The sequence below is a fragment of the Salvelinus fontinalis genome, chromosome 18 (genome assembly GCF_029448725.1).
Source record: "Salvelinus fontinalis isolate EN_2023a chromosome 18, ASM2944872v1, whole genome shotgun sequence".
NCBI lineage: Eukaryota > Metazoa > Chordata > Actinopteri > Salmoniformes > Salmonidae > Salvelinus > Salvelinus fontinalis.
Genome location: NC_074682.1, coordinates 47,603,539 through 47,626,286, shown reverse-complemented (window position 1 = coordinate 47,626,286; position 22,748 = coordinate 47,603,539). Strand labels below are relative to the sequence as shown.

Below are 22,748 nucleotides of genomic sequence, written 5' to 3'. Positions count from 1 at the left end.
CTTTAATGCAGGCAAAATTAAATATGTTTTACCTAATTTCTAACAGAATGTCACATGTGCAACCAAAGGAAAAAAACTCTAGACCACCTTTACTCCACACACAGAGACGCATACAAAGCTCTCCCTCGCCCTCCATTTGGCAAATCTGACCATAATTATATCCTCCTGATTCCTGCTTAAAAGCAAAAACTAAAGCAGGAAGAACCAGTGACTCGCTCAATACGGAAGTGGTCAGATGACACGGATGCTAAGCTACAGGACTGTTTTGCTAGCACAGACTAGAATATGTTCCGCAATTCATCCAATGGCATGAGGAGTATACCACCTGTCACCGGCTTCATCAAGAAGTGCATCGACGATGTCATCGTCACAGTGATTGTACGTACAATTTTTAGGGCCTTCCTCTGACACCTCCTGGTATAGAGGTCCTGGATGGGAGGAAGCTTGGCCCCAGTGATGTACTGGGCCGTACGCACTACCCTCTGTAGTGCCTTGCGGTCGGAGTTCTACAGCTGCACCATCGAGAGCATCCTGACCGGTTGCATCACCGACTGGTATGGCAACTGTAACGTGCTACAGAGGGTAGTGCATACAGCCCAGTAGATCACTGAGGCCAAGCTTCCTGCCATCCAGGACCTATATACTAGGCGGTGTCAGACGAAGGCCCAAAAAATTGTCAAAGACTACAATCACCTAAGTCATAGACTGTTCCCTATGCTACCACATGGCAAGCGGTACCAGAGCACCAAGTCTATGTCCAAAAAGCTCCTTAACAGCTTCTACTTCCAAGCCATAAGGCTGCTGAACAGTTAAACAAATGGCCTGCTGCTACTCGCTGTTTATTATCTATGCATAGTCACTTTAACCCTACCTACATGTACACATTACCTCGACTAACCTGTACCCATGCACATTGACTCGGTACCGGTACCCCCTATATATAGCCTCATTATTGTTATTTTATTGTGTAACTTTATTTTATTTTTTACACTTTAATTTATTTAGTAAATATCTTCTTCATCCTTTTTTCTTAAAACGGCATTGTTGGTAAAGGGCTTGTAAGTAAGCATTGTTGTATTCGGCGCATGTGACGAATACAATTTGATCACTATACTGAGCACTTAAAAGGACATATTTGTATGTTTTCTTTTTAGCTTTGTTCATGTTTGAGTGAGTGGGAACTAAACAGATATAGGGAAGATAATCAAGGAGGTGACGAGTCCAAGTGAGTGTCATGAGGCGCTGGCGCGAAAGACGATGGTGACAGGTGTGCGGGGTAATCAGCAGCCTGATGACCTAGAGGCCTGAGGGGGAGTTGTGTCCAAACTTTTGACTACAACTCCCCCTCCGGCCTCTAGGTCATCAGGCTGCTGATTATCCCGCACACCTGTCACCATCGTATACTATATATAATATATGTTTTTTTTGTAGATTTGTGTTGGATACATCTTAATTTTAATAAATACTACTAAATGGGGTTAAAGTTAACTGAATGCATTATTATAATATTTTCCTGGTTGTTACAGTGTCTCTCTCCACCATAATATGAAATCATGGGAAAGCACGATATTCAATTGATTTATTAATACGTTTCTTTAAAACAACAAGACCAACAATGTAAAACTGGTGCGTGACAATGTCTGTCACAATGGACTCTCCTGCTGTGACAATTTTGCATAAACATTCCATTTTCATAACATTGAGAGACATCCAAGCATCTCATTAAGATAGAAAATAACATTACAACTATAGTAAAGCAAAAATAGTAAGACTGAAAAGAAAAGCATTCAACACACAATGCACGTCAAAATATATATTTCTGAATAAATTAAAAAGTATTCCACAATTTCCCTTTTCTTGTTTTGGCATATTTTGATCAAAAAAAGGAAAACAGATTCTTAAGAGAAGTCAGAGTAAAAGTGACAGTGCATGTGACTACCTCAAACGCTCTTAACTGTCAGACATGGGTACAGAGTATCATGTATATTGGAGTCACAAACTCATCTCAGTGAGCGTTGTTTGACATATGACTAATTTGGAGGGATGCTCCACACTAAGACTAAGGATAGAATGTAAATGCCATTTTTGGCACATTTCAGTTGAACATATCAAAGTCTGGATCGAGTAACAGATCATATAACTAACATACATGTGGACAGTTATCATACGAGAGATATCATTACGTTTCTGGAAATGACTCAGAAGAATTGATATGGTAATTTACTGATAGGTCGCTTTGGAGCTAAAACAAAGAGTTGTTGTTAAAAAAAATTCTGTCTGATAAGAATGAGTTGGAGAGATATTTAATGTCAGTCACAGGAAAACATGAGGGAGAATATAAAAATGAAATAGACCCCCATTCGAACCATCCCAATACATTTCAATATACTTTACAAGATGGAGATGGTAGAAGTTCCTCTGTTGTTACATACTGTACACATTGAATTAGAACTGATGTGAGGCTGGTGTGGGAGTAAAAATCTGCTTTGAAAAGACTTGACAAAGCCTGCGTCTCAAATGGCATCCTATTTCCTATATGTAGTGCACTACTTTTGGCAACTTATTCCCTATGTACTGCACTACATAGGGAACACGGAGTCAAAACTAGTGCACTACATAGGGAACACAGAAACAAAAGTAGTGCACTACATAGGGAACACGGAGTCAAATGTAGTGCACTACATAGGGAACACTGAGACAAAAGTAGTGCACTACATAGGGAACACGGAACCAAAAGTAGTGCACTACATAGGGAACAAGGAGTCAAAAGTAGTGCACTACATAGGGAACACAGAGACAAAGGTAGTGCACTACATAGGGAACACGGAACCAACAGTAGTGCACTACATAGGGAACAAGGAGTCAAAACTAGTGCACTACATAGGGAACACAGAGACAAAAGTAGTGCACTACATAGGGAACAAGGAGTCAAAAGTAGTGCATTACATAGGGAACCCAGAGACAAAAGTAGTGCACTACATAGGGAACACAGAGACAAAAGTAGTGCACTACATAGGGAACCCAGTGACCATTTGGAAGCTCTGTCCTGAGGAAACCTTCGGGATGTTGTCATTCCTGCAGCTCTTCCTCCACACTGGGCCAACAGGCCAATGGGACGTAAGAGTGGTTTACAGGAGACTAGCCCAGTGAAACATCCAATGAAAGGTGTGCCTCATGGCACGATTCAAAACAAAACAGCCTAGTGAGGTCACCCCTACTGCACAAAACACAGGACTCTTTGTAAAATATAAAACTCCAAATATTTGTAAGGGTCCAAGTACTCGACCATGAGGTACTCCCGTACACCTCCGTCAACGTGGGCTCTTGTCCCATCAGTGTCTATAGACCAGAGGTCATTTGATGGACAGGTGTTGATATGCACAACCTCGTAACACTATAGTTGGGGGTCAACTCAGTCCTCTTGTCATATTGTCTTTATAAACATAATCAGAAAAGAGTACAGACATGTAGAAAACAGGTGAAAGGAAATTATTACTAAGCACACCAAATTATATATATTTTTGTTCTATCTGTTCATATCTTGTTCTATCTGTCCCATTCTTATCCCTCTGTGGTCAGTTGTCACACCAGTCTTTAGTCCCCATGTCCATGTCAGGTGGATAAAGGGCCTGAGAAGGACACGCTTTCCTTCAAATGAGTCTCGCTAAACGGAAACAATTGGTCTGAAAATGGCCGTGGCACGGGGGGAAAAAAAGTTATCCAAAACACTATGATGATCCTCATTCAAATGCTACCAAGGAAACATCGATTTTTGCATTTACAAGTTGTCATTTTAGAACGGCTGATCCACGGGAGCCGAAGGAAGGAGGGATGGGGAGAGGAGAGGATGAAGAAAGGGTACCTGCCTCTGACTGATGTCTACAGTAGGACGTTGACTGTTTTTGTTTGTCAGGCTTTGCTGGCAATTTACTGGGTTCCTCCTCCTCCCTTTGTTGATCTTCATAAGCTCACCCTCCTTTGTTATATATGTCACATCTCAAAAAAAGAGGAGCACTTACATCTCCTCATCTATATTGGAGGTTCAAAGTTCAAGGATGGGGGGATTTAACGTATGGGGAAAGTGCAGGGATGGGAAAGCACCACGGAGGAATCCGTCGACCACCTAAAGAGATTGCTTTGATTCCCTCCACATCCAACATGACCTCTTGTGTTGCAGCACTGACTTCTCCAAGACATGTCAAGAAACTTCATCTAAATCGCTGTTGGAGAACAACCCTGGGATATCCAGGATTTATTTGATCTGAGATCCAAAAATGGGATCTTGGATCGGAAAATGGGATCTGTTATCCCAAAATGGTGAGCTCTCATTGGTGAAATATGGAGTCAATCAACCACCGTGAGCGATGTTGGTGCAGAATTAAGATTAGAATTCAGGGAGGACCTAAAATTGTCTGTATGTCCTTTGACTGCAGCTAAGCCCTACAGTAAGAAAATCTGTGAAAAGTGTGGGGCAAAATCTCTGGGCATCTGAGGTATCAGCGTCTAACATACACTCTTCTCTACTTTACTCTAGTACTCTAGTCTACTCAGGTTGAATAGTGTATATATTCTTAATTATCTCCCTGAGAGAATACTCAGATCTGCATCCACAATGATACTAACATGACCTAATGTGGGTGTGGACAATGGCACGGTTTTAGAGGCCCTCCTCGTGGCTGCAGAGACAATAGGAGGGCATCTAAAAGGAGGGCCTCTCTTGCTGTTTTAAAGCTAATTTCATGTAGTTCTACACATTTTGCAATGGATTATGCTGTGTTTCTATGCTATCTGAGTGACTCAAACAAAATCAATGGGGCCCCATGCCATAGTTTTTATTTAGGTGATTGTTAGTTCTCAAAGATAATAAAAAAATATATTCTCCATTACCTTTTCTACATCTGCTTTTAGTCATTTAAGTTTACGCTGAGAACTTTTTACCATCCTGAAAATTATATATTTTTAAATAAAACATAATTTAGTCTTTTTTTCCCTATTTTTTCTTCAGTGGTGGCCAAACTGCTATGGAGCTTGTTGTGTCTAAGGTATGGAGCTTGTTGTGTCTAAGGCATGGAGCATGTTGTTTCTCAGGCATGGAGCTTGTTGCCGACAGACCATAGAGTACTGTGAGCCTTTTTTGCAAGCCTGAGTTAGATGCAGCATGTAGGGCTTTGTCTTTCGGTGGGACGAACAAACAGAACCATTGGAACATGACGGTAAGAGAAATGGGCCCCAAAAAATGATGTGGTCGAAATTCAGTAGAATGAAAGAGCTGAGAGCAGTTAAGTCTTGTTTCTTTTCAATGCCTGTCAATTAATTCAGTCCATCATTACCACTGTCCTTGCCCCTGATGATTTTTGTTGGTTCTGGGATGTTGATCGATGAAATTACACGGAGAGAAGAGAATAAATGATGCCGATAATCCACATTTTTCCAAGATGCTGATCAAAAAGAGGTTGCTATTCCAACGGGTTTGGAGGGATGATAATAATGGGGTAATACTTGCTATAAGTCTTTTTACCCTGTTTCCATAGAAACACCTTTTCTTGTGTATTTCTTGGAACCAGACTTCATATACAAAGAGGGGAAAATGAAAATATGTCTATATATGCAGATTTTCATATAATACGCCTGCCGCAAGCATTATCATCATCAATAACTTAATTACCTTTGTTACAGTAATATTATGTGATAAATAATTAATACTGTATATCATATATTATTTTCCCAGAGTTTTATAAAGCTGATAATATTATTCCTTTTTATCGTAGTTCTCTTCAAACAGACATATATTTTCTATTCTATTCCATTTCATTTCTATTTTTACAAACAGCTGGATGGAGCCTCCACTTCAAGACCAGTGGTTGGACCTGAAGAGCTGAGCTGAGGAAGGAGAGGAGGGGACGGGTGGGGAGGGGGATGCTCAGTGGAACCGTTGGACACCCTATCGTGGATCCTTGGTCTCCCGGATTTCAATCTGGGGAAAAAAGAAAAGTGAAAGGTAGAGAGAGAGATAGAGGAATAAGGACGTAGCAGGAATGGATCTGGTATGAAATAAGGGTAGCGACACAAATGTTGACATTCTGGATTGATTAAAATTGATGCCCTATTTTATACTTGGGTCTCTTTAATAGAAAACAAATTCCTGTAGTGACCATTATTATTATTATTACTCATAATGAAGTCAAATATTTAATCTCATCCAGCAGGTAGCCTAGTGGTTAGAGCGTTGGGCCAGTAACTGAAAGGTTGTTAGATCGAATCCCCGAGCTGACAAGATAAAACTCTGTCATTCTGCCCCTGAACAAGGCAGTTTACCCAATGTTCCTAGGTCATCATTGTAAATAAGAATTTGTACTTAACTGACTTGCCAAGTAAAATAAAAATAAAAAAATACAGCGGATATGATATGTCTTGGTGGATTTGAAGGAGTACGCATAATGGGCATGAAACATGAGTCACTGTTAGTAACTGAGGTGTGGAATCTGAAGAAAAAAAACATACAAATGTAATGCCATTTAAAGGTCACAGCTGAGTACATTTTCTCTGACATTTCAGACCAAATAGCTAGAAACAACATTTCATTATGTTTTTGTATGGGACCATCTTGTATATAACTTTCATTATGTTTGATATTTATGCTGGTATATTGAATAGGATTCAGCACTGCGCTACAGCACATAACAAAAGCCGATGTGCCTCAGAACGTGCATCTGGTCACCTTGTTTACATGCAATTGTCTTTTTGCCTGGTTATAAAAATAGTTTTCACGTAAAAGAATATGCATGTGCTTGACTTGTTTTGTTCTCAACGCTTTGCAGAAAACACACAAAGAAACCAAGCTGATGTTTTCAAACCAACAGCCATTAACATTCGATGCAAAACAGCTACGTTGCTTAATGAGCAAAGTAATGAGTCAATTAATTAAACCCACATTGCGTGTCACACCCTCCCCTAACTCCACAGCGTTAGTCTGCTTGGACCTGAGACTACATGAACTTCCTGTTTGTTACTCAGTGTGCCTGGCGGAGGATAATAACAGCTGTAGCACTTTGCCGTGATGACTCTTCCTCTACGCTAATTGAATGAAAATCAGATTATGCCAAAAGTGAGTCAATCAGCTGAGAATTAATAGGTGGAGGGGAGGGAGGAGAAAAGGGGCTTAAAGTGTTATTAATCTGTTCAGAAGCCCAGCTCTACCTCCTCCGCCCGAACAGGTGTCACATTTGGCTGGGCCAGGACGGCTGCGGTGCAGACCGAATTAAGTCATCGCATTCCTCCCCCACGTTGGAAACAAATGGCGGAGTGCTGAGGCACCAACTGGAACATAACCCCCCCGTCCATATTAGGAAGAGGATATGAACAGAGTGATATCTAGATGTCTATTTTCTGTCTGTATTTTTTGACGTGCTAATTGAGGAGTTGGCCTTTAATATGAAAGCATTACGAGCAGGAACCATATGAGGAGAGGTCGAGGGAGGGAGGAAGCAAAACACCAGTACTACTCATTACAGAAGCGAGCAGATCAAAACATCCGAAACAGCAACAAACAGGTTCCAGGTGCATGCTAGGGTTAGTTACATGCACATTGGTTGATTGAGTGGTCATATTCCCCATCATATTGATTACATGGGGGGAGCTGATTGGTCTTACTCTGTCCATCTTGAGGGTGGAGCCAAGGTGGAGATGCTGGAGGGGAGGAAGGTAGTGTTAGCCCTGTGCATCGTCACGACAACAAAAAGTACAGCTATTGTCTACCACACCTGATTACTTCTGTCACCTGACTAGCATCTATAGCACTACACAAACATACATATTTCTAGTCAAGTTTCAATCAAGTTTATTTTATATAGCCCTTCGTACATCAACTAATGTCTCGAAGTGCTGTACAGAGACCCAGCCTAAAACCCCAAACAGCTAGAATGCAGGTGTAGAAGCACGGTGGCTAGGAAAAACTCCCTAGAAAGGCCAAAACCTAGGAAGAAACCTAGAGAGGAACCAGGCTATGAGGGGTGGCCAGTCCTCTTCTGGCTGTGCCGGGTGGAGATTATAACAGAACTATGCCAAGATGTTCAAAAATGTTCATAAGTGACAAGCATGGTCAAATAATAATCATGAATAATATTCAGTTGGCATTTCATAGCCGATCATTAAGAGTTGAAAAACAACAGGTCTGGGACAGGTGGCGGTTCCATAACCGCAGGCAGAACAGCAGCAAGGCCAGGCGGACTGGGGAAAGCAAGGAGCCACCACGCCCGGCAGTCCCGACGTATGGTCCCAGGGCTCAGGTCCTCCGAGAGAAAGAAAGAGAGAAGGAGAAAATTAGAGAGAGCCAAGATTTTCAAAATGTTCATAAATGACAAGCATGGTCAAATAATAATCAGGAATAAATGTCAGTTGGCTTTTCATAGCCGATCATTAAGAGTTGAAAACAGCAGGTCTGGGACAGGTACGGGTTCCGTAACCGCAGGCAGAACCGTTGAAACTGGAATAGCAGCAAGGCCAGGCGGACTGGGGGCAGCAGGGAGTCGTCATGCCCGGTAGTCCTGACGTATGGTCCTAGGGCTCAGGTTCTCAGAGAGAGAAAGAAAGAGAGAACGAGAGAATTAGAGAAAGCATACTTAAATTCACACAGGACACTGGATAAGACAGGAGAAGTACTCCAGGTATAACCAACTGACCCTAGCCCCCCGACACAAACTACTGCAGCATAAATACTGGAGGCTGAGACAGGAGCGGTCAGAAGACACTGTGGCCCCATCCGAAGATACCCCCGGACAGGGCCAAATAGGAAGGATATAACCCCACCCACTTTGCCAAAGCACAGCCCCCGCACCACTGGAGGGATATCTTCAACCACCAACTTATAATCCTGAGACAAGGCCGAGTATAGCCAACAAAGATCTCCACCACAGCACAAACCAAGGGGGGGCGCCAACCCAGACAGGAAGATCACGTCAGTAACTCAACCCACTGAAGTGACGCACCCCTCCCAGGGACGGCATGAAAGAGCACCAGTAAGCCAGTGACTCAGCCCCTGTAACAGGGCTAGAGGCAGAGAATCCCAGTGGAGAGAGGGGAACCGGCCAGGCAGAGACAGCAAGGGCGGTTCGTTGCTCCAGAGCCTTTCCGTTCACCTTCACACTCCTGGGCCAGACTACACTCAATCATATGACCTACTGAAGAGATAAGTCTTCAGTAAAGACTTAAAGGTTGAGACCGAGTCTGCGTCTCTCACATGGGTAGGCAGACTGTTCCATAAAAATGGAGATCTATAGGAGAAAGCCCTGCCTCCCGCTGTTTGCTTAGAAATTCTAGGGACAATTAGGAGGCCTGCGTCTTGTGACCGTAGCGTACGTATTGGTATGTACGGCAGGACCAACTCGGAAAGATAGGTAGGAGCAAGCCCATGTAACGCTTTATAGGTTAACAGTAAAACCTTGAAATCAGCCCTTGCCTTAACAGGAAGCCAGTGTAGGGAAGCTAGCACTGGAGTAATATGATCAAATTTCTTGGTTCTAGTCAGGATTCTAGCAGCTGAAGTTTATTTAGTGCTTTATCCGGGTAGCCGGAAAGTAGAGCATTGCAGTAGTCTAACCTAGAAGTAACAAATGCATGGATTAATTTTTCTGCATCATTTTTGGACAGAACATTTCTGATTTTTGCAATGTTACGTAGATGGAAAAAAGCTGTCCTTGAAAGAGTCTTGATATGCTCGTCAAAAGAGAGATCAGGGTCAAGAGTAACGCCGAGGTCCTTCACAGTTTTATTTGAGACGACTTTACAACCATCAAGATGAATTGTCAGATTTAACAGAAGATCTCTTTGTTTCTTGGGACCTAGAACAAGCATCTCTGTTTTGTCCGAGTTTAAAAGTAGAAAGTTTTCAGCCATCCACTTCCTTATGTCTGAAACACAGGCTTCTAGCGAGGGCAATTTTGGGGCTTCACCATGTTTCATTGAAATGTACAGCTGTGTGTCATCCGCATAGCAGTGAAAGTTAACATTATGTTTTCGAATAACATCCCCAAGAGGTAAAATATATAGTGAAAACAATAGTGGTCCTAAAACGGAACCTTGAGGAACACCGAAATGCACAGTTGATTTGTCAGAGGACAAACCATTCACAGAGACAAACTGATATCTTTCCGACAGGTAAGATCTAAACCAGGCCAGAACTGGTCCGTGTAGACAAATTTGGGTTTCCAGTCTCTCCAAAAGAATGTGGTGATCGATGGTGTCAAAGGCAGCACTAAGGTCTAGTAGCACGAGGACAGATGCAGAGCCTCGGTCTGACGCCACCAAAAGGTAATTTACCACCTTCACAAGTGCAGTCTCAGTGCTATGATGGGGTCTAAAACCAGACTGAAGCATTTCGTATACATTGTTTGTCTTCAGAAAGGCAGTGAGTTGCTGTGCAACAGCTTTTTCAAAAATGTTTGAGAGGAATGGAAGATTCGATGTAGGCCGATAGTTTTTTATATTTTCCGGGTCAAGGTTTGGCTTTTTCAAGAGAGGCTTTATCACTGCCACTTTTAGTGAGTTTGGTACACATCCGGTGGATAGAGAGCTGTTTATTATGTTCAACATAGGAGGGCCAAGCACAGGAAGCAGCTCTTTCAGCAGTTTAGTAGGAATAGGATCCAGTATGCAGCTTGAAGGTTTAGAGGCCATGATTATTTTCATCATTGTGTCAAGAGATATAGTACTAAAACACTTAAGTGTCTCTCCCGATCCCAGGCCTAGGCAGAGCTGTGCAGATCCAGGACAGCTAAGCCCTGGAGGAATACGCAGATTCAAAGAGGAGTCCGTAATTTGCTTTCTAATGGTCATGATCTTTTCCTCAAAGAAGTTCATGAATTTATTACTGCTGAAGTGAAAGCCATCCTCTCTTGGGGAATGCTGCTTTTTAGTTAGCTTTGCAACAGTATCAAAAATAAATTTTGGATTGTTCTTATTTTCCTCGATTAAGTTGGAAAAGTAGGATGATCGAGCAGCAGTGAGGGCTCTTCGGTACTGCACGGTACTGTCTTTCCAAGCTAGTCGGAAGACTTCCAGTTTGGTGTGGCGCCATTTCCGTTCCAATTTCCTGGAAGCTTGCTTCAAAGCTCGGGTATTTTCTGTATACCAGGGAGCTAGTTTCTGATGAGAAATGTTTTTCGTTTTTAGGGGTGCAACTGCATCTAGGGTATTGCGCAAGGTTAAATTGAGTTCCTCAGTTAAGTGGTTAACTGATTTTTGTCCTCCGACGTCCTTGGGTAGGCAGAAGGAGTCTGGAAGGGCATCAAGGAATTTTTGTGTTGTCTGAGAATTTATAGCACGACTTTTGATGCTCCTTGGTTGGGGTCTGAGCAGATTATTTGTTGCAATTGCAAACGTAATAAAATGGTGGTCCGATAGTCCAGGATTATGTGGGAAAACATTAAGATCTACAACATTTATTCCATGGGACAAAACTAGGTCCAGAGTATGACTGTGGCAGTGAGTAGGTCCAGAGACATGTTGGACAAAACCCACTGAGTCGATGATGGCTCCGAAAGACTTTTGGAGTGGGTCTGTGGACTTCTCCATATGAATATTAAAATCACCAAAAATTAGAATATGATCTGCTATGACTACAAGGTCTGATAGGAATTCAGGGAACTCAGAGAGGAACGCTGTATATGGCCCAGGAGGCCTGTAAACAGTAGCTATAAAAAGTGATTGAGTAGGCTGCATAGATTTCATGACTAGAAGCTCAAAAGACAAAAACGTCTTTTTTTTTTTTGTAATTTGAAATTTGCTATCATAAATGTTAGCAACACCTCCGCCTTTGCGGGATGCACGGGGGATATGGTCACTAGTGTAACCAGGAGGTGAGGCCTCATTTAACACAGTAAATTCATCAGGCTTAAGCCATGTTTCAGTCAGGCCAATCACATCAAGATTATGATCAGTGATTAGTTCATTGACTATGACTGCCTTTGAAGTGAGGGATCTAACATTAAGTAACCCTATTTTGAGATGTGAGGTATCATGATCTCTTTCAATAATGGCAGGAATGGAGGAGGTCTTTATCCTAATAAGATTGCTAAGGCGAACACCGCCATGTTAAGTTTTGCCCAACCTAGGTCGAGGCACAGACACAGTCTCAATGGGTATGGCTGAGCTGACTACACTGACTGTGCTATTGGCAGACTCCACTAAGCTGGCAGGTTGGCTAACAGCCTGCTGCCTGGCCTGCACCCTACTTCATTGTGGGGCTAAAGGAGTTAGAGCCCTATCTATGTTGGTAGATAAGATGAGAGCACCCCTCCAGCTAGGATGGAGTCCGTCACTCCTCAGCAGGTCAGGCTTGGTCCTGTTTGTGGGTGAGTCCCAGAAAGAGGGCCAATTATCTACAAATTCTATCTTTTGGGAGGGGCAGAAAACAGTTTTCAACCAGCGATTGAGTGCTGAGACTCTGCTGTAGAGCTCATCACTCCCCCTAACTGGGAGAGGGCCAGAGACAATTACTCGATGCCGACACATCTTTCTAGCTGATTTACACGCTGAAGCTATGTTGCACTTGGTGACCTCTGACTGTTTCATCCTAACATCGTTGGTGCCGACGTGGATAACAATATCTCTATACTCTCTACACTCGCCAGATTTAGCTTTAGCCAGCACCATCTTTAGATTAGCCTTAACGTCGGTAGCCCTGCCCCCTGGTAAACAGTGTATGATCGCTGGGTGATTTGTTTTAAGTCTAATACTGCAGGTAATGGAGTCGCCAATGACTAGGGTTTTCAATTTGTCAGAGCTAATGGTTGGAGCCTTCGGCGTCTCAGACCCCGTAGCGGGAGGAGTAGAGACAAGAGAAGACTCAGCCTCAGACTTCGACTCGCTACATAATGGGGAAAACCGGTTGAAAGTTTCTGTCGGCTGAATGAGCATTTGAGCATTCCTACAGCATTTCCCCCCAGAAGCCATGAGAAAGTTGTCCGGCTGCGGGGACTGTGCGGGGGGGTTTATACTAACGTTACTATCTGTACTTACTGGTGGCACAGACGCTGTTTCTTCCTTTCCTACACTGAAATTACCCTTGCCTAACGATTGCGTCTGAAGCTGGGCTTGCAGCACAGCTATTCTCGCCGTAAGGCGATCGTTCTCCTGTATATTATGAGTACAGCGACTGCAATTAGAAGACATCATGTTAATGTTACTACTTAGCTTCGGCTGTTGAAGGTGCTGACGAACCATGTCCAGATAAAGCGTCCCGGAGTGAAAAGGTTGAATGAGGGGAAAAAAAGTTGCGATGGAAAAACTGAAATGCACAAGGTCATCTACTCCGACAATTAATCCACACATAAAACGGTCAACAATTATGGAGAAGAGGTGCAAAATCTAATAAAAAGGGAGAAACATATCCAACCAGTGCCTAGTCCAATTTAGTAGTTTGATTTTATTGGATGATTTATGGGACAAAACTAGCCTATCTATAGCCTCTATGATAGTTCAAGTTCTTACTGCGGCCTCGAGTCAAAATGACATGGATGAGTCCACACATTAACCCAGCGTTTTCCAAACTCGGTCCTCGGGACCCCAAGGATGCACCTTTTTGGTTTTTGCCCTAACAATACAAGGCTGATTCAAATGATCAAAGCTGGATGATTAGATTATTATTTGAATCAGCTGTGTAGTGTTAGGGTAAAAATAAATAAACGTGTACCCCTTGGGGTCCCGAGGATCGAGTTTGGGAAACCATGCGTTAACCTATAGGTGTGCTGTATAGCATCCATATTAGGAAGTTGTCAGATCTCAGACAAAACTCCCTATTACGACTTCCTAATACAGATACTGTACTGCTGACTAAAATGCATTACAAAAATGATTGTAGAGCAGTGTCGTGAGCTCACTACAGTATATTAAATACCAGCCCTCTGTCTCTCTCCATATCGTAGGCTGATTCTATCATTACTTTCACCACCTGACGAGGACAGTTGTCTCATTCTACGTGCAAATAAATAGGCCTTAACCTTTAATTTCGCCCATTTTTATCGACTGAAGCTATAAGTCAACGTTTTCAAGTTAGAAAATCTACTGTGGACAAGGAGTTCATTTTTACACTCGTCTAATAGAAAACTCTACTCTGATGTACTGTCTCTCCTTGAACAACGATAACCTTCCCTCCTCTTCATTCTTAACCAAGAATGAGCCTTTTTCCAGATCAAGCTGAAAACAGTTCTTAAAATACCCTAACATTAAGTATTCACATATTCAAACACAATTCCTTTTCATTGTGAGACAAAACAACATAAGCAGGGATTTTTTCCCCAGCAAATGAAACGTTCCTTTTCTGTGGAATACAAAGTGGTGGACACGTTTCTCCCCTTGAGCATCACTACTAGTGCTTTTAACAATTCATTTTTCATAGGCCCCGGTGCTACTGCTCACAGCTTACATATTTGTGTTTATGAGAGCTTGTTAATGGGACTCGAAAATAGGCTAGCATTTTCCTCTCCCTCTCTCTTTCTCAATTTAAGGAGCTTTATTGGCATGGGAAGCATATGTTTACATTGCCAAAGCAAGTGAAATAGATGTTAAACAAAAGTGAAATAAACAATAAAAATTAACAGTAAACATTACACTCACAAAAGGAATAGACACATTTCAAATGTCATGTTATGTCTATATACAGTGTTGTAAACGATGTGCAAATAGTTAAAGTACAAAAGGGAAAATAAATAAGCAGAAATATGGGTTGTATTTACAATGGTGTTTGTTCTTCACTGGGTGCCCTTTTCTTGTGGCAACAGGTCACAAATATTGCTGCAGTGATTGAACACTGTGGTATTTCATACAATAGATATGGGAGTTTATCAAAATTGGATTTGTTTTCGAATTCTTTGTGGGTCTGTGTAATCTGAGGGAAATATGTGTCTCTAATATGCTCATACACTTGGCAGGAGGTTAGGAAGTGCAGCTCAGTTTCTCTCTCTCTCTCTCTCTCTCTCTCTCTCTCTCTCTCTCTCTCTCTCTCTCTCTCAATATAAGATTGGAGAAGCTACACACTAGCCCGTGTCCTGTAGCTCCGCTGCAGACAGAGGCTCAGTGATTTGACTCAACAGCTCCTCTCCACTCGTGGTATACCTCATTCCTGTGGGAGTGCATTCTTCCCCAGGATCTACTCTACTCGCTAATCCACCTGGTCAGCAGAGGTCACTGTACACACCACATACATGACCACACAGCACAGATACCTTACAATCACAACACACCACAGAGCACAAAAAGTCACAACAGTGGTTTGACTTACCCTGGACACTGCAAAATCTGTGAAGACAGAAGGAGAATTGTTTTGAGTCAACCTTCTTCAGTAGGATTGATATTGATGTGAATGGGGGGAAATGATTTTGACTGCACATGTATATTCTATCCAATAATTTTTTCAAATGTTGTCTTTTTTTGTTGTAATTTCATAATATGGTCATACATACAGAAGTAAAGTCTACACTTGTTGTATTTGGCGCATGTGACAAATAAAGTATGATTTGATTTGAATGGTCCACCACCCAAAGTACATCCAGCCAACTTGACACAACTATAGGAAGCATTGGAGTCAACATGGGCCAGCATCCCTGTGGAATGCTTTCGACACCTTGTAGAATCCATGCCCTGACGAGTTGAGGCTGTTTGGTATACTCAGTGTAGACTAAATGTTGTTGACATATGCACAGGGGGCAGACTTTGCTATGTTTCAGGGGGTTTCGGTTTAAACCAGCCCCTCAACAGCATTTTGAAACAGGCGCCCAAATCGCTAAGTCCGCCACTGCATATGCATTTATTACCGCTTATGTTTATTATTATACAGAGCTTAAACATGTTTGGTAATCTGTATGTAGAGTCCTTCCTCATACTAAATAATGTCTGAATGTAGGCCACAGACACAACATCACAGTTCTGTTCAAACAGTTCTGTGGCTACTTATGCACAACAGTGTCAAATTGAGAGTAGTTCAATGTGATAATAACAGTGGGAGGAAATCCAATTTTGCAAAGAAAAGTATACATTATGGTATAAAGTGCCATTAGAAAGTATTCATACCCCTTGATTTATTCCACATGTTGTTGTGTTACAACCTGAATTCAAAATGGATTTATGGTTTTTTTTCTTCTCACCCATCTACACACAATAACCCATAATAACAAAGTGAAAGTGTGTTTTTAGATATTTTTGCTAATTTATTGAAAATGAAATACAAAATATCTAATTTACATAAGCATTCACACTCCTGAGTCAACACTTTGTAGAAGCACCTTTGGCAGCGATTACTGCTGAGAGTCTTTCTGGGTAAATCTCTAAGAGTTTTCCACACCTGGTTGTGCAACATTAGCCTATTATTATTTTTAAAAATTCTTCAAACTCTGTCAAATTGGTTGTTGATCGTTGCTAGACAATCATTTTCAGGTCTTGCCATTGAAACTCGGCCACTCAGGAACATTCACTTTCTTCTTGGTAAGCAACTCCAGTGTAGATTTGGCCTTGTGTTTTAGGTTATTGTCCTGCTGAAAGGTGAATTAATCTCCCAGTGTCTGGGGGAATGCAGAGTGAACCAGGGTTTTCTCTAGGATTTTGCCTGTGCTTAGCTCCATTACATAATTTTTTTTTATCCTGAAATACTCCCCAGTCCTTAACGATTACAAGCATACCCATAACATGATGCAGCCACCACTATGCTTTAAAATATGGAGAGTGGTACTCATGAATGTGTTGTATTGGATTTGCCCCAAACATGACACTTTGTTTTCAGGACAAAAAGTGAATTGCTTTGCCATATTTTTTGCAGTATTACTTTAGTGCAGCCGTAAGTGTGTCGCGGACCTGTTAATGGTGGGTTGCAACGTGTCAGTGTACATTTATAATTGTTTCATTAATTACTAGAATTTATTTGGCCAAGTGCATCTGCGCTCTCTGTTCAGGGCGCTTTCCACTTTAGCAGCGGTCTCTGCTCAGTTTGGCAACTGCGCGAGTGTGAGAGGGAGATACCCATGTGTTTCGCGGTTTACCGGATCTTTTTCCTGCAGTTTTCTTGAAGATCACTCCGCGACACACACGACGCAGCGCTGTCGTTCAGGCAGCAGATGATGCGCTGTCAGCCACTGACTTGTCATCCCCACTCGCCATCACTCACCGCTGTCATCAAATGGACTCATGCTAACCGCACGTTCTGACTGACCTCATTTGTTATGAAACGCATATAACAGCGACGAGTTTCTCTCTCTTTCATATACACTTATAACGAGGAGCGCGCACAATGTGTTTTGTGTGTGGAAGTGATTAATTATTAATGAGTCTCGCATAACGAACAAATTAATAAAACGACACGCCCTGACCAAACATCCACAGCATGATGGTAAACCCAGGAAATTCTTTCAGAACAGGGCAGAATGCTTCAGGAAACAGTGCTTCGACAGTGGAAAATTAAGTCAGCTAGCAAGGTATTGTTGTCATTTTATAACACGTGATGATAAGCAGAAATAAGGGAGTACTCTCATACTCTCATAGTAGTAGATGTGAGTTTTTCTTTCAAACAATCCCCAGGCCTTGTACTAACATTCGCCAAAGCAAGCTAGGTACTGATAGTGCAACCCTAAGTAACAGTACAGATGAAGATGAAAAATGATCAGGCCTACTGTACATCTTACTGTAGAAATGATCAGGCCTACTGTACATCTTACTGTAGAAATTATTGTTGAAAACTAGTCTAGGTTGGAAATGTTGCTGTTAAAATACAATAATAATAGTTATTCTTAACTGGAATAAACTGATTGAAGCAAGATGCTTTTTGAGGCAAACACTCACACAGTTCTGGGTTGCTCATCTACAGCAGGAAGTGGTCTCCTGCCTGACTGAGAAAGCAGGAGATGTTCTGGTCCAGTTTGGCACCACATACCTATGTGAGTCAGGGTTCTCAACTCTGACATACTTACAAAACAAGAACAGAAACAGTTTCAAGGCTGAGCATCACCTCAGTGTTGCACTGTCAAAAACAGAGCCCAGAATAGACACGTTGCTGTTAAAATACAATACATCTTTTTTATTCTGAACTGGAATAAACTGATTGATCACATCACACAGATATAGACCAGAAAAGGACTGTGTGTGTGTTTTCTGGTCTATATCTGTGCGATGTGATCAATCAGTTTATTCCAGTTATTCCAGTTCAGAATAACAAATAAATATGCATTGTATTTTAACAGCAACAGTTCCAACCTAGACTTTCTTTCAACAATCATTTCTACAGTAAGTTGTACAGTAGGTCTGATCATTTTTCATCTGTACTGTTACTTAGTGTTGCACTATCAAAAGGCCTATGTGTGTGTTCTGTTATTCATCTGTGTGATGTGATCAATCCGTTTATTCCAGTTCAGAATGAAAATTATTTATTGTATTTTAACAGCAACAGTTCCAACCGAGACATATATGTAAGTGTGTTAATGGGGGAAAATAAACATTAATAGATATTTATATGGATATTTAATTTAATTGTTATTTGCTTTTGTCTATATTTGTTACTTCCGTCGTCAATTGAATGAGACCAAAGCGCAGCGTGAAAGTTTTTTTTAATTTTTTTATTTTACCTTTATTTAACTAGGCAAGTCAGTTAAGAACAAATTCTTATTTTCAATGACGGCCTAGGAACAGTGGGTTAACTGCCTGTTCAGGGGCAGAACGACAGATTTGTACCTTGTCAGCTCGGGGATTTGAACTTGCAACCTTTCGGTTACTAGTCCAACGCTCTAACCACTAGGCTACCCTGCCGCCCCAAAGTGTTCATCGTACTTTATTAAATGAACAACAAAAATATAAACGAACGTAAAGCTCTGTAGCGCTAAACAGCAACTATACAAAGACAAGATCCCACAACTGAAGGTGGGAAAAAGGGCTGCCTAAGTATGATCCCCAATCAGAGACAACGAATGACAGCTGCCTCTGATTGGGAACTATACCCGGCCAACAAAGAAATATACAAACTAGAATGTCCACCCAAATCACACCCTGACCTAACCAAATAGAGAAATAAAAAGGCTCTCTAAGGTCGGAGCGTGACAATATTGCATTTGTTTTAGGCACAAGGGCAATGAAATGTACCGATATTTATATATAGTTGCATATTTTCCTAAGCTTGGGTCCCAGGAAAACACAGCATTTCTCATTTGGGTCCCAGGCTGAAAAAGTTTAAGAACCCCATGCTTTAGTGCCTTGTTGCAAACAGGATGCATGTTTTGGAATATTTGTTATTCTGTACAGGCTTCCTTCTTTTCACTCTGTCAATTCGGTTAATGTGGAGTAACAACAATGCTGTGTATCCATCCTCAGTTTTCTCCTATCACAGCCATTAAACTCGTAACTGCTTTAAAGTCACCATTGGCCTAATGGGGAAATCCCTGAGTGGGTTCCTTCCTCTCTGGCAAACGAGGACACCTATATCTTTGTAGTGACTGGGTGTATTGATACACCATCCAAAGTATAATTAATAACTTTGCCATGCTCAAAGTTGATATTCAATGTCTGCTTTTTTATTTTTACCCATCTACCTATAGGTGTCCTTCTTTGTGAGGTATTGGAAAACTTCTCTGGTCTTGTAATTTAATCTGTGTTTGAAATTATCTGCTCGACTGAGGGACCTTACAGATAATTGTATGTGTGGGGTACAGAGATGAGGTAGTCATAAAAAAATCATGTTAACTTCTTATGGCTGCAGGGGCAGTATTGAGTAGCTTGGATGAAAGGTGCACAGAGGTGCCCATAGTAAACTGCCTGCTCCTCAGTCCCAGTTGCTAATATATGCATATTATTATTTGTATTGGATAGAAAACACTCTGACGTTTCTAAAACTGTTTGAATGATGTCTGTGAGTATAACAGAACTCATATGGCAGGCAAAAACCTGAGAAAAAATCCAAACAGGAAGTGGGAATTCTGAGGTTGGTTGATTTTCAACCAAGACCCTATTGAATAAACAGTGGCATATGGATGAGTTTGCACTTCCTATGGCTTTCACTAATGTCAACAGTTTGTAGAACCTTGTCTGATGCCTCTACTGTGAAGTGGGGCCGAAGGAGACAGGAATTAGTCAGGTCTATCATGACCTGACCATGCTCTGACCATGCGCGTTCACATGAGAGGGAGCTCTGTTCCATCGCGCATCTGAAGTCAATGTAATTCTCCGGTTGGAACGTTACTGAAGATTTATGTTAAAAACATTCTAAAGATTGATTCAATACATCGTTTGACATGTTTCTACTGAGTGTTACGGAACTTTTTGACATTTTGTCTGCTTTTAGTGAACGCTCTTCCTGACTTTGGATTTGTTTACCAAACAAGCTAACAAAAATAGCTATTTGGACATACATGATGGACATTACCGAACAAAACAAATATTTATTGTGGAAGTGGAAGTCCTGGGAGTGCATTCCGACGAAGATCAGCAAAGGTAAGTGAAGATTTATAATGTTTTTTATGAGTTTTGTTGACTGCACAATTTGGCGGGTAACTGTATGCTTCCTTTTGTGGCTGAACGCTGTTCTCAGATTATTGAATATTGTGCTTTTGCCGTAAAGCTTTTTGAAATCTGACACAGTGGTTGCATTAAGAACAAGTGTATCTTTAATTCTATGTAAAACATGTATCTTTCATCAAAGTTTATGATGAGTATTTATGTTATTTGACGTGGCCCTCTGCAATTTCTCTGGATATTTTGGAGGCATTTCTGAACATGGCGCCAATGTAAACTGAGGTTTTTGGGTATAAATATGAACTTAATTGAACAAAACATATATGTATTGTGTAACATGAAGTCCTATGAGTGTCATCCGATGAAGATCATCAAAAGTTAGTGATGAATTTTATCTCTATTTCTGCTTTTTGTGACTCCTGTTTTTGGCTGGGAAAATGACTGTTTTTCTGTGATTTTGCGGTGACCTAACATAATCGTTTGTGGTGCTTTCGCTGTAAAGCCTATTTGAAATCGGACACTTTGGTGAGATTAACAACAAGATTACCTTTAAAATGGTATAAGATACATGTATGTTTGAGGAATTTTAATTATGAGATTTCTGTTGTTTGAATTTGGCGCCCTGCACTTTCACTGGCTGTTGTCATATCATCCCGTTAATGGGATTGCAGCCATAAGAAGTTTTAAGCACTATTAGTGCATACAGAGTGAGTCCATGCAACTTACTACGTGACTTGTTAAGCACATTTGTACCCCTGAACTTATTTAGGCTTGTCACAACAAAGGGGTTGAATACTTATTGACTGAAGACATTTTAGCTTTTCATTTTGTATTAATTTGTAAACATTTCAAAAATATAATTCCACTTTGACATTATGGGGTATTGTGTGTAGGCCAGTGACCAAAAAAATCGAATTGTAATAAATTTTAACCTCTAACGAGCATCTACCCCGGATCCGGGCGCACCCCCCCCCCCCCCCCCCCCCCCACACACTGATTAGCATCGCTAGCATAGCGTCACAATTAAATAGTAGCATCTAAATATCATTAAATCACAAGTCCAAGACACCTAATGAAAGATACAGATCCTGTGAATAAAGCCACCATTTCAGATTTTTAAAATGTTTTACAGGGAAGACAAAATATGTAAATCTATTAGCTAACCACGTTAGCAAAAGACACCACTTTTCTAACTCCATCAGTTTCTTACTCCATCAGGTGCTATCACCAATTCGGCTAAACTAAGATATTGATAGCCACTAACCAAGAAAAAACCTCATCAGATGACAGTCTGATAACATATTTATGGTATAGGATAGGTTTTGTTAGAAAAATGTGCATATTTCAGGTAGATATCATAGTTTACAATTGCACCCACCGTCACAAATGGACTAGAATAAATACATAGAGCAACGTGTTTACCTAATTACTAATCATCAAACATTTCGTAAAAATACACAGCATACACTAATCGAAAGACACAGATCCTGTGAATACAGACAATATTTCAGATTTTCTAAGTGTCTTACAGCGAAAACACAATAAATCGTTATATTAGCATACCACATACGCAAACGTTACCCGAGCACTGATTCTAGCCAAAGAGAGCGATATCATATCATCGCCAAAATATATAAATTTTTTCACTAACCTTCTCAGAATTCTTCCGATGACACTCCTGTAACATCATATTACAACATACATATACAGTTTGTTCGAAAATGTGCATATTTAGCCACCAAAATCATGGTTAGACAATGACAAAAGTTGCCCAGCTGGTCAGACAATGTCGTGCGCCATATTAGACAGTGATCTAGTCGTATACATAAATACTCATAAACGTGACTAAAAAATATAGGGTGGACAGCGATTGATAGACAATTTAATTCTTAATACAATCGCTGATTTACATTTTTTAAATTATCCTTACTTTTCAATACAGTTTGCGCCAAGCGAAGCTACGTCAAACAAAATGGCGTCATAAGCGATTAACATTTCTCGACAGAAACACGATTTATCATAATAAATTGTTCCTACTTTGAGCTGTTCTTCCATCAGAATCTTGGGCAAAGAATCCTTTCTTGGGTCTAATCGTCTTTTGGTCGAAAGCTGTCCTCTTGCCATGTGGAAATGCCAACTGCGTTCGGCATGAACTGGAAACCTGCCCGGCTCTTCAAAAAGTCTCAGAAATAAATGTCCCAAAATGCTCACTAAACGGATATAAATTGCTATAAAACGGTTTAAATTAACTACCTTATGATGTTTTTAACTCC

At 41.1% G+C, this 22,748-nt stretch overlaps 1 protein-coding gene across 3 annotated transcripts in view; it reads right to left on the bottom strand.

The window, feature by feature from the left end:
- Positions 1-4,890: 4,890 nt before the first annotated feature.
- Positions 4,891-22,748, bottom strand: part of LOC129815660 (LHFPL tetraspan subfamily member 4 protein-like) — a 63,575-nt gene continuing 45,717 nt past the window's right edge. Inside the window, exons 3-5 of one of the 3 annotated variants that reach the window (XM_055869658.1) lie at positions 15,275-15,291; positions 7,651-7,686; positions 4,891-5,974 (exon numbers count right to left, since the gene is read on the bottom strand). In XM_055869658.1, the coding sequence (XP_055725633.1) occupies positions 5,942-5,974; positions 7,651-7,686; positions 15,275-15,291 (86 nt within the window). In that variant the 3' untranslated portion in view covers positions 4,891-5,941. Of the gene's footprint in view, positions 7,687-15,274; positions 15,292-22,748 lie in introns of all 3 variants that reach the window. The other 2 variants (XM_055869657.1, XM_055869659.1) reach the window with 2 other exon arrangements.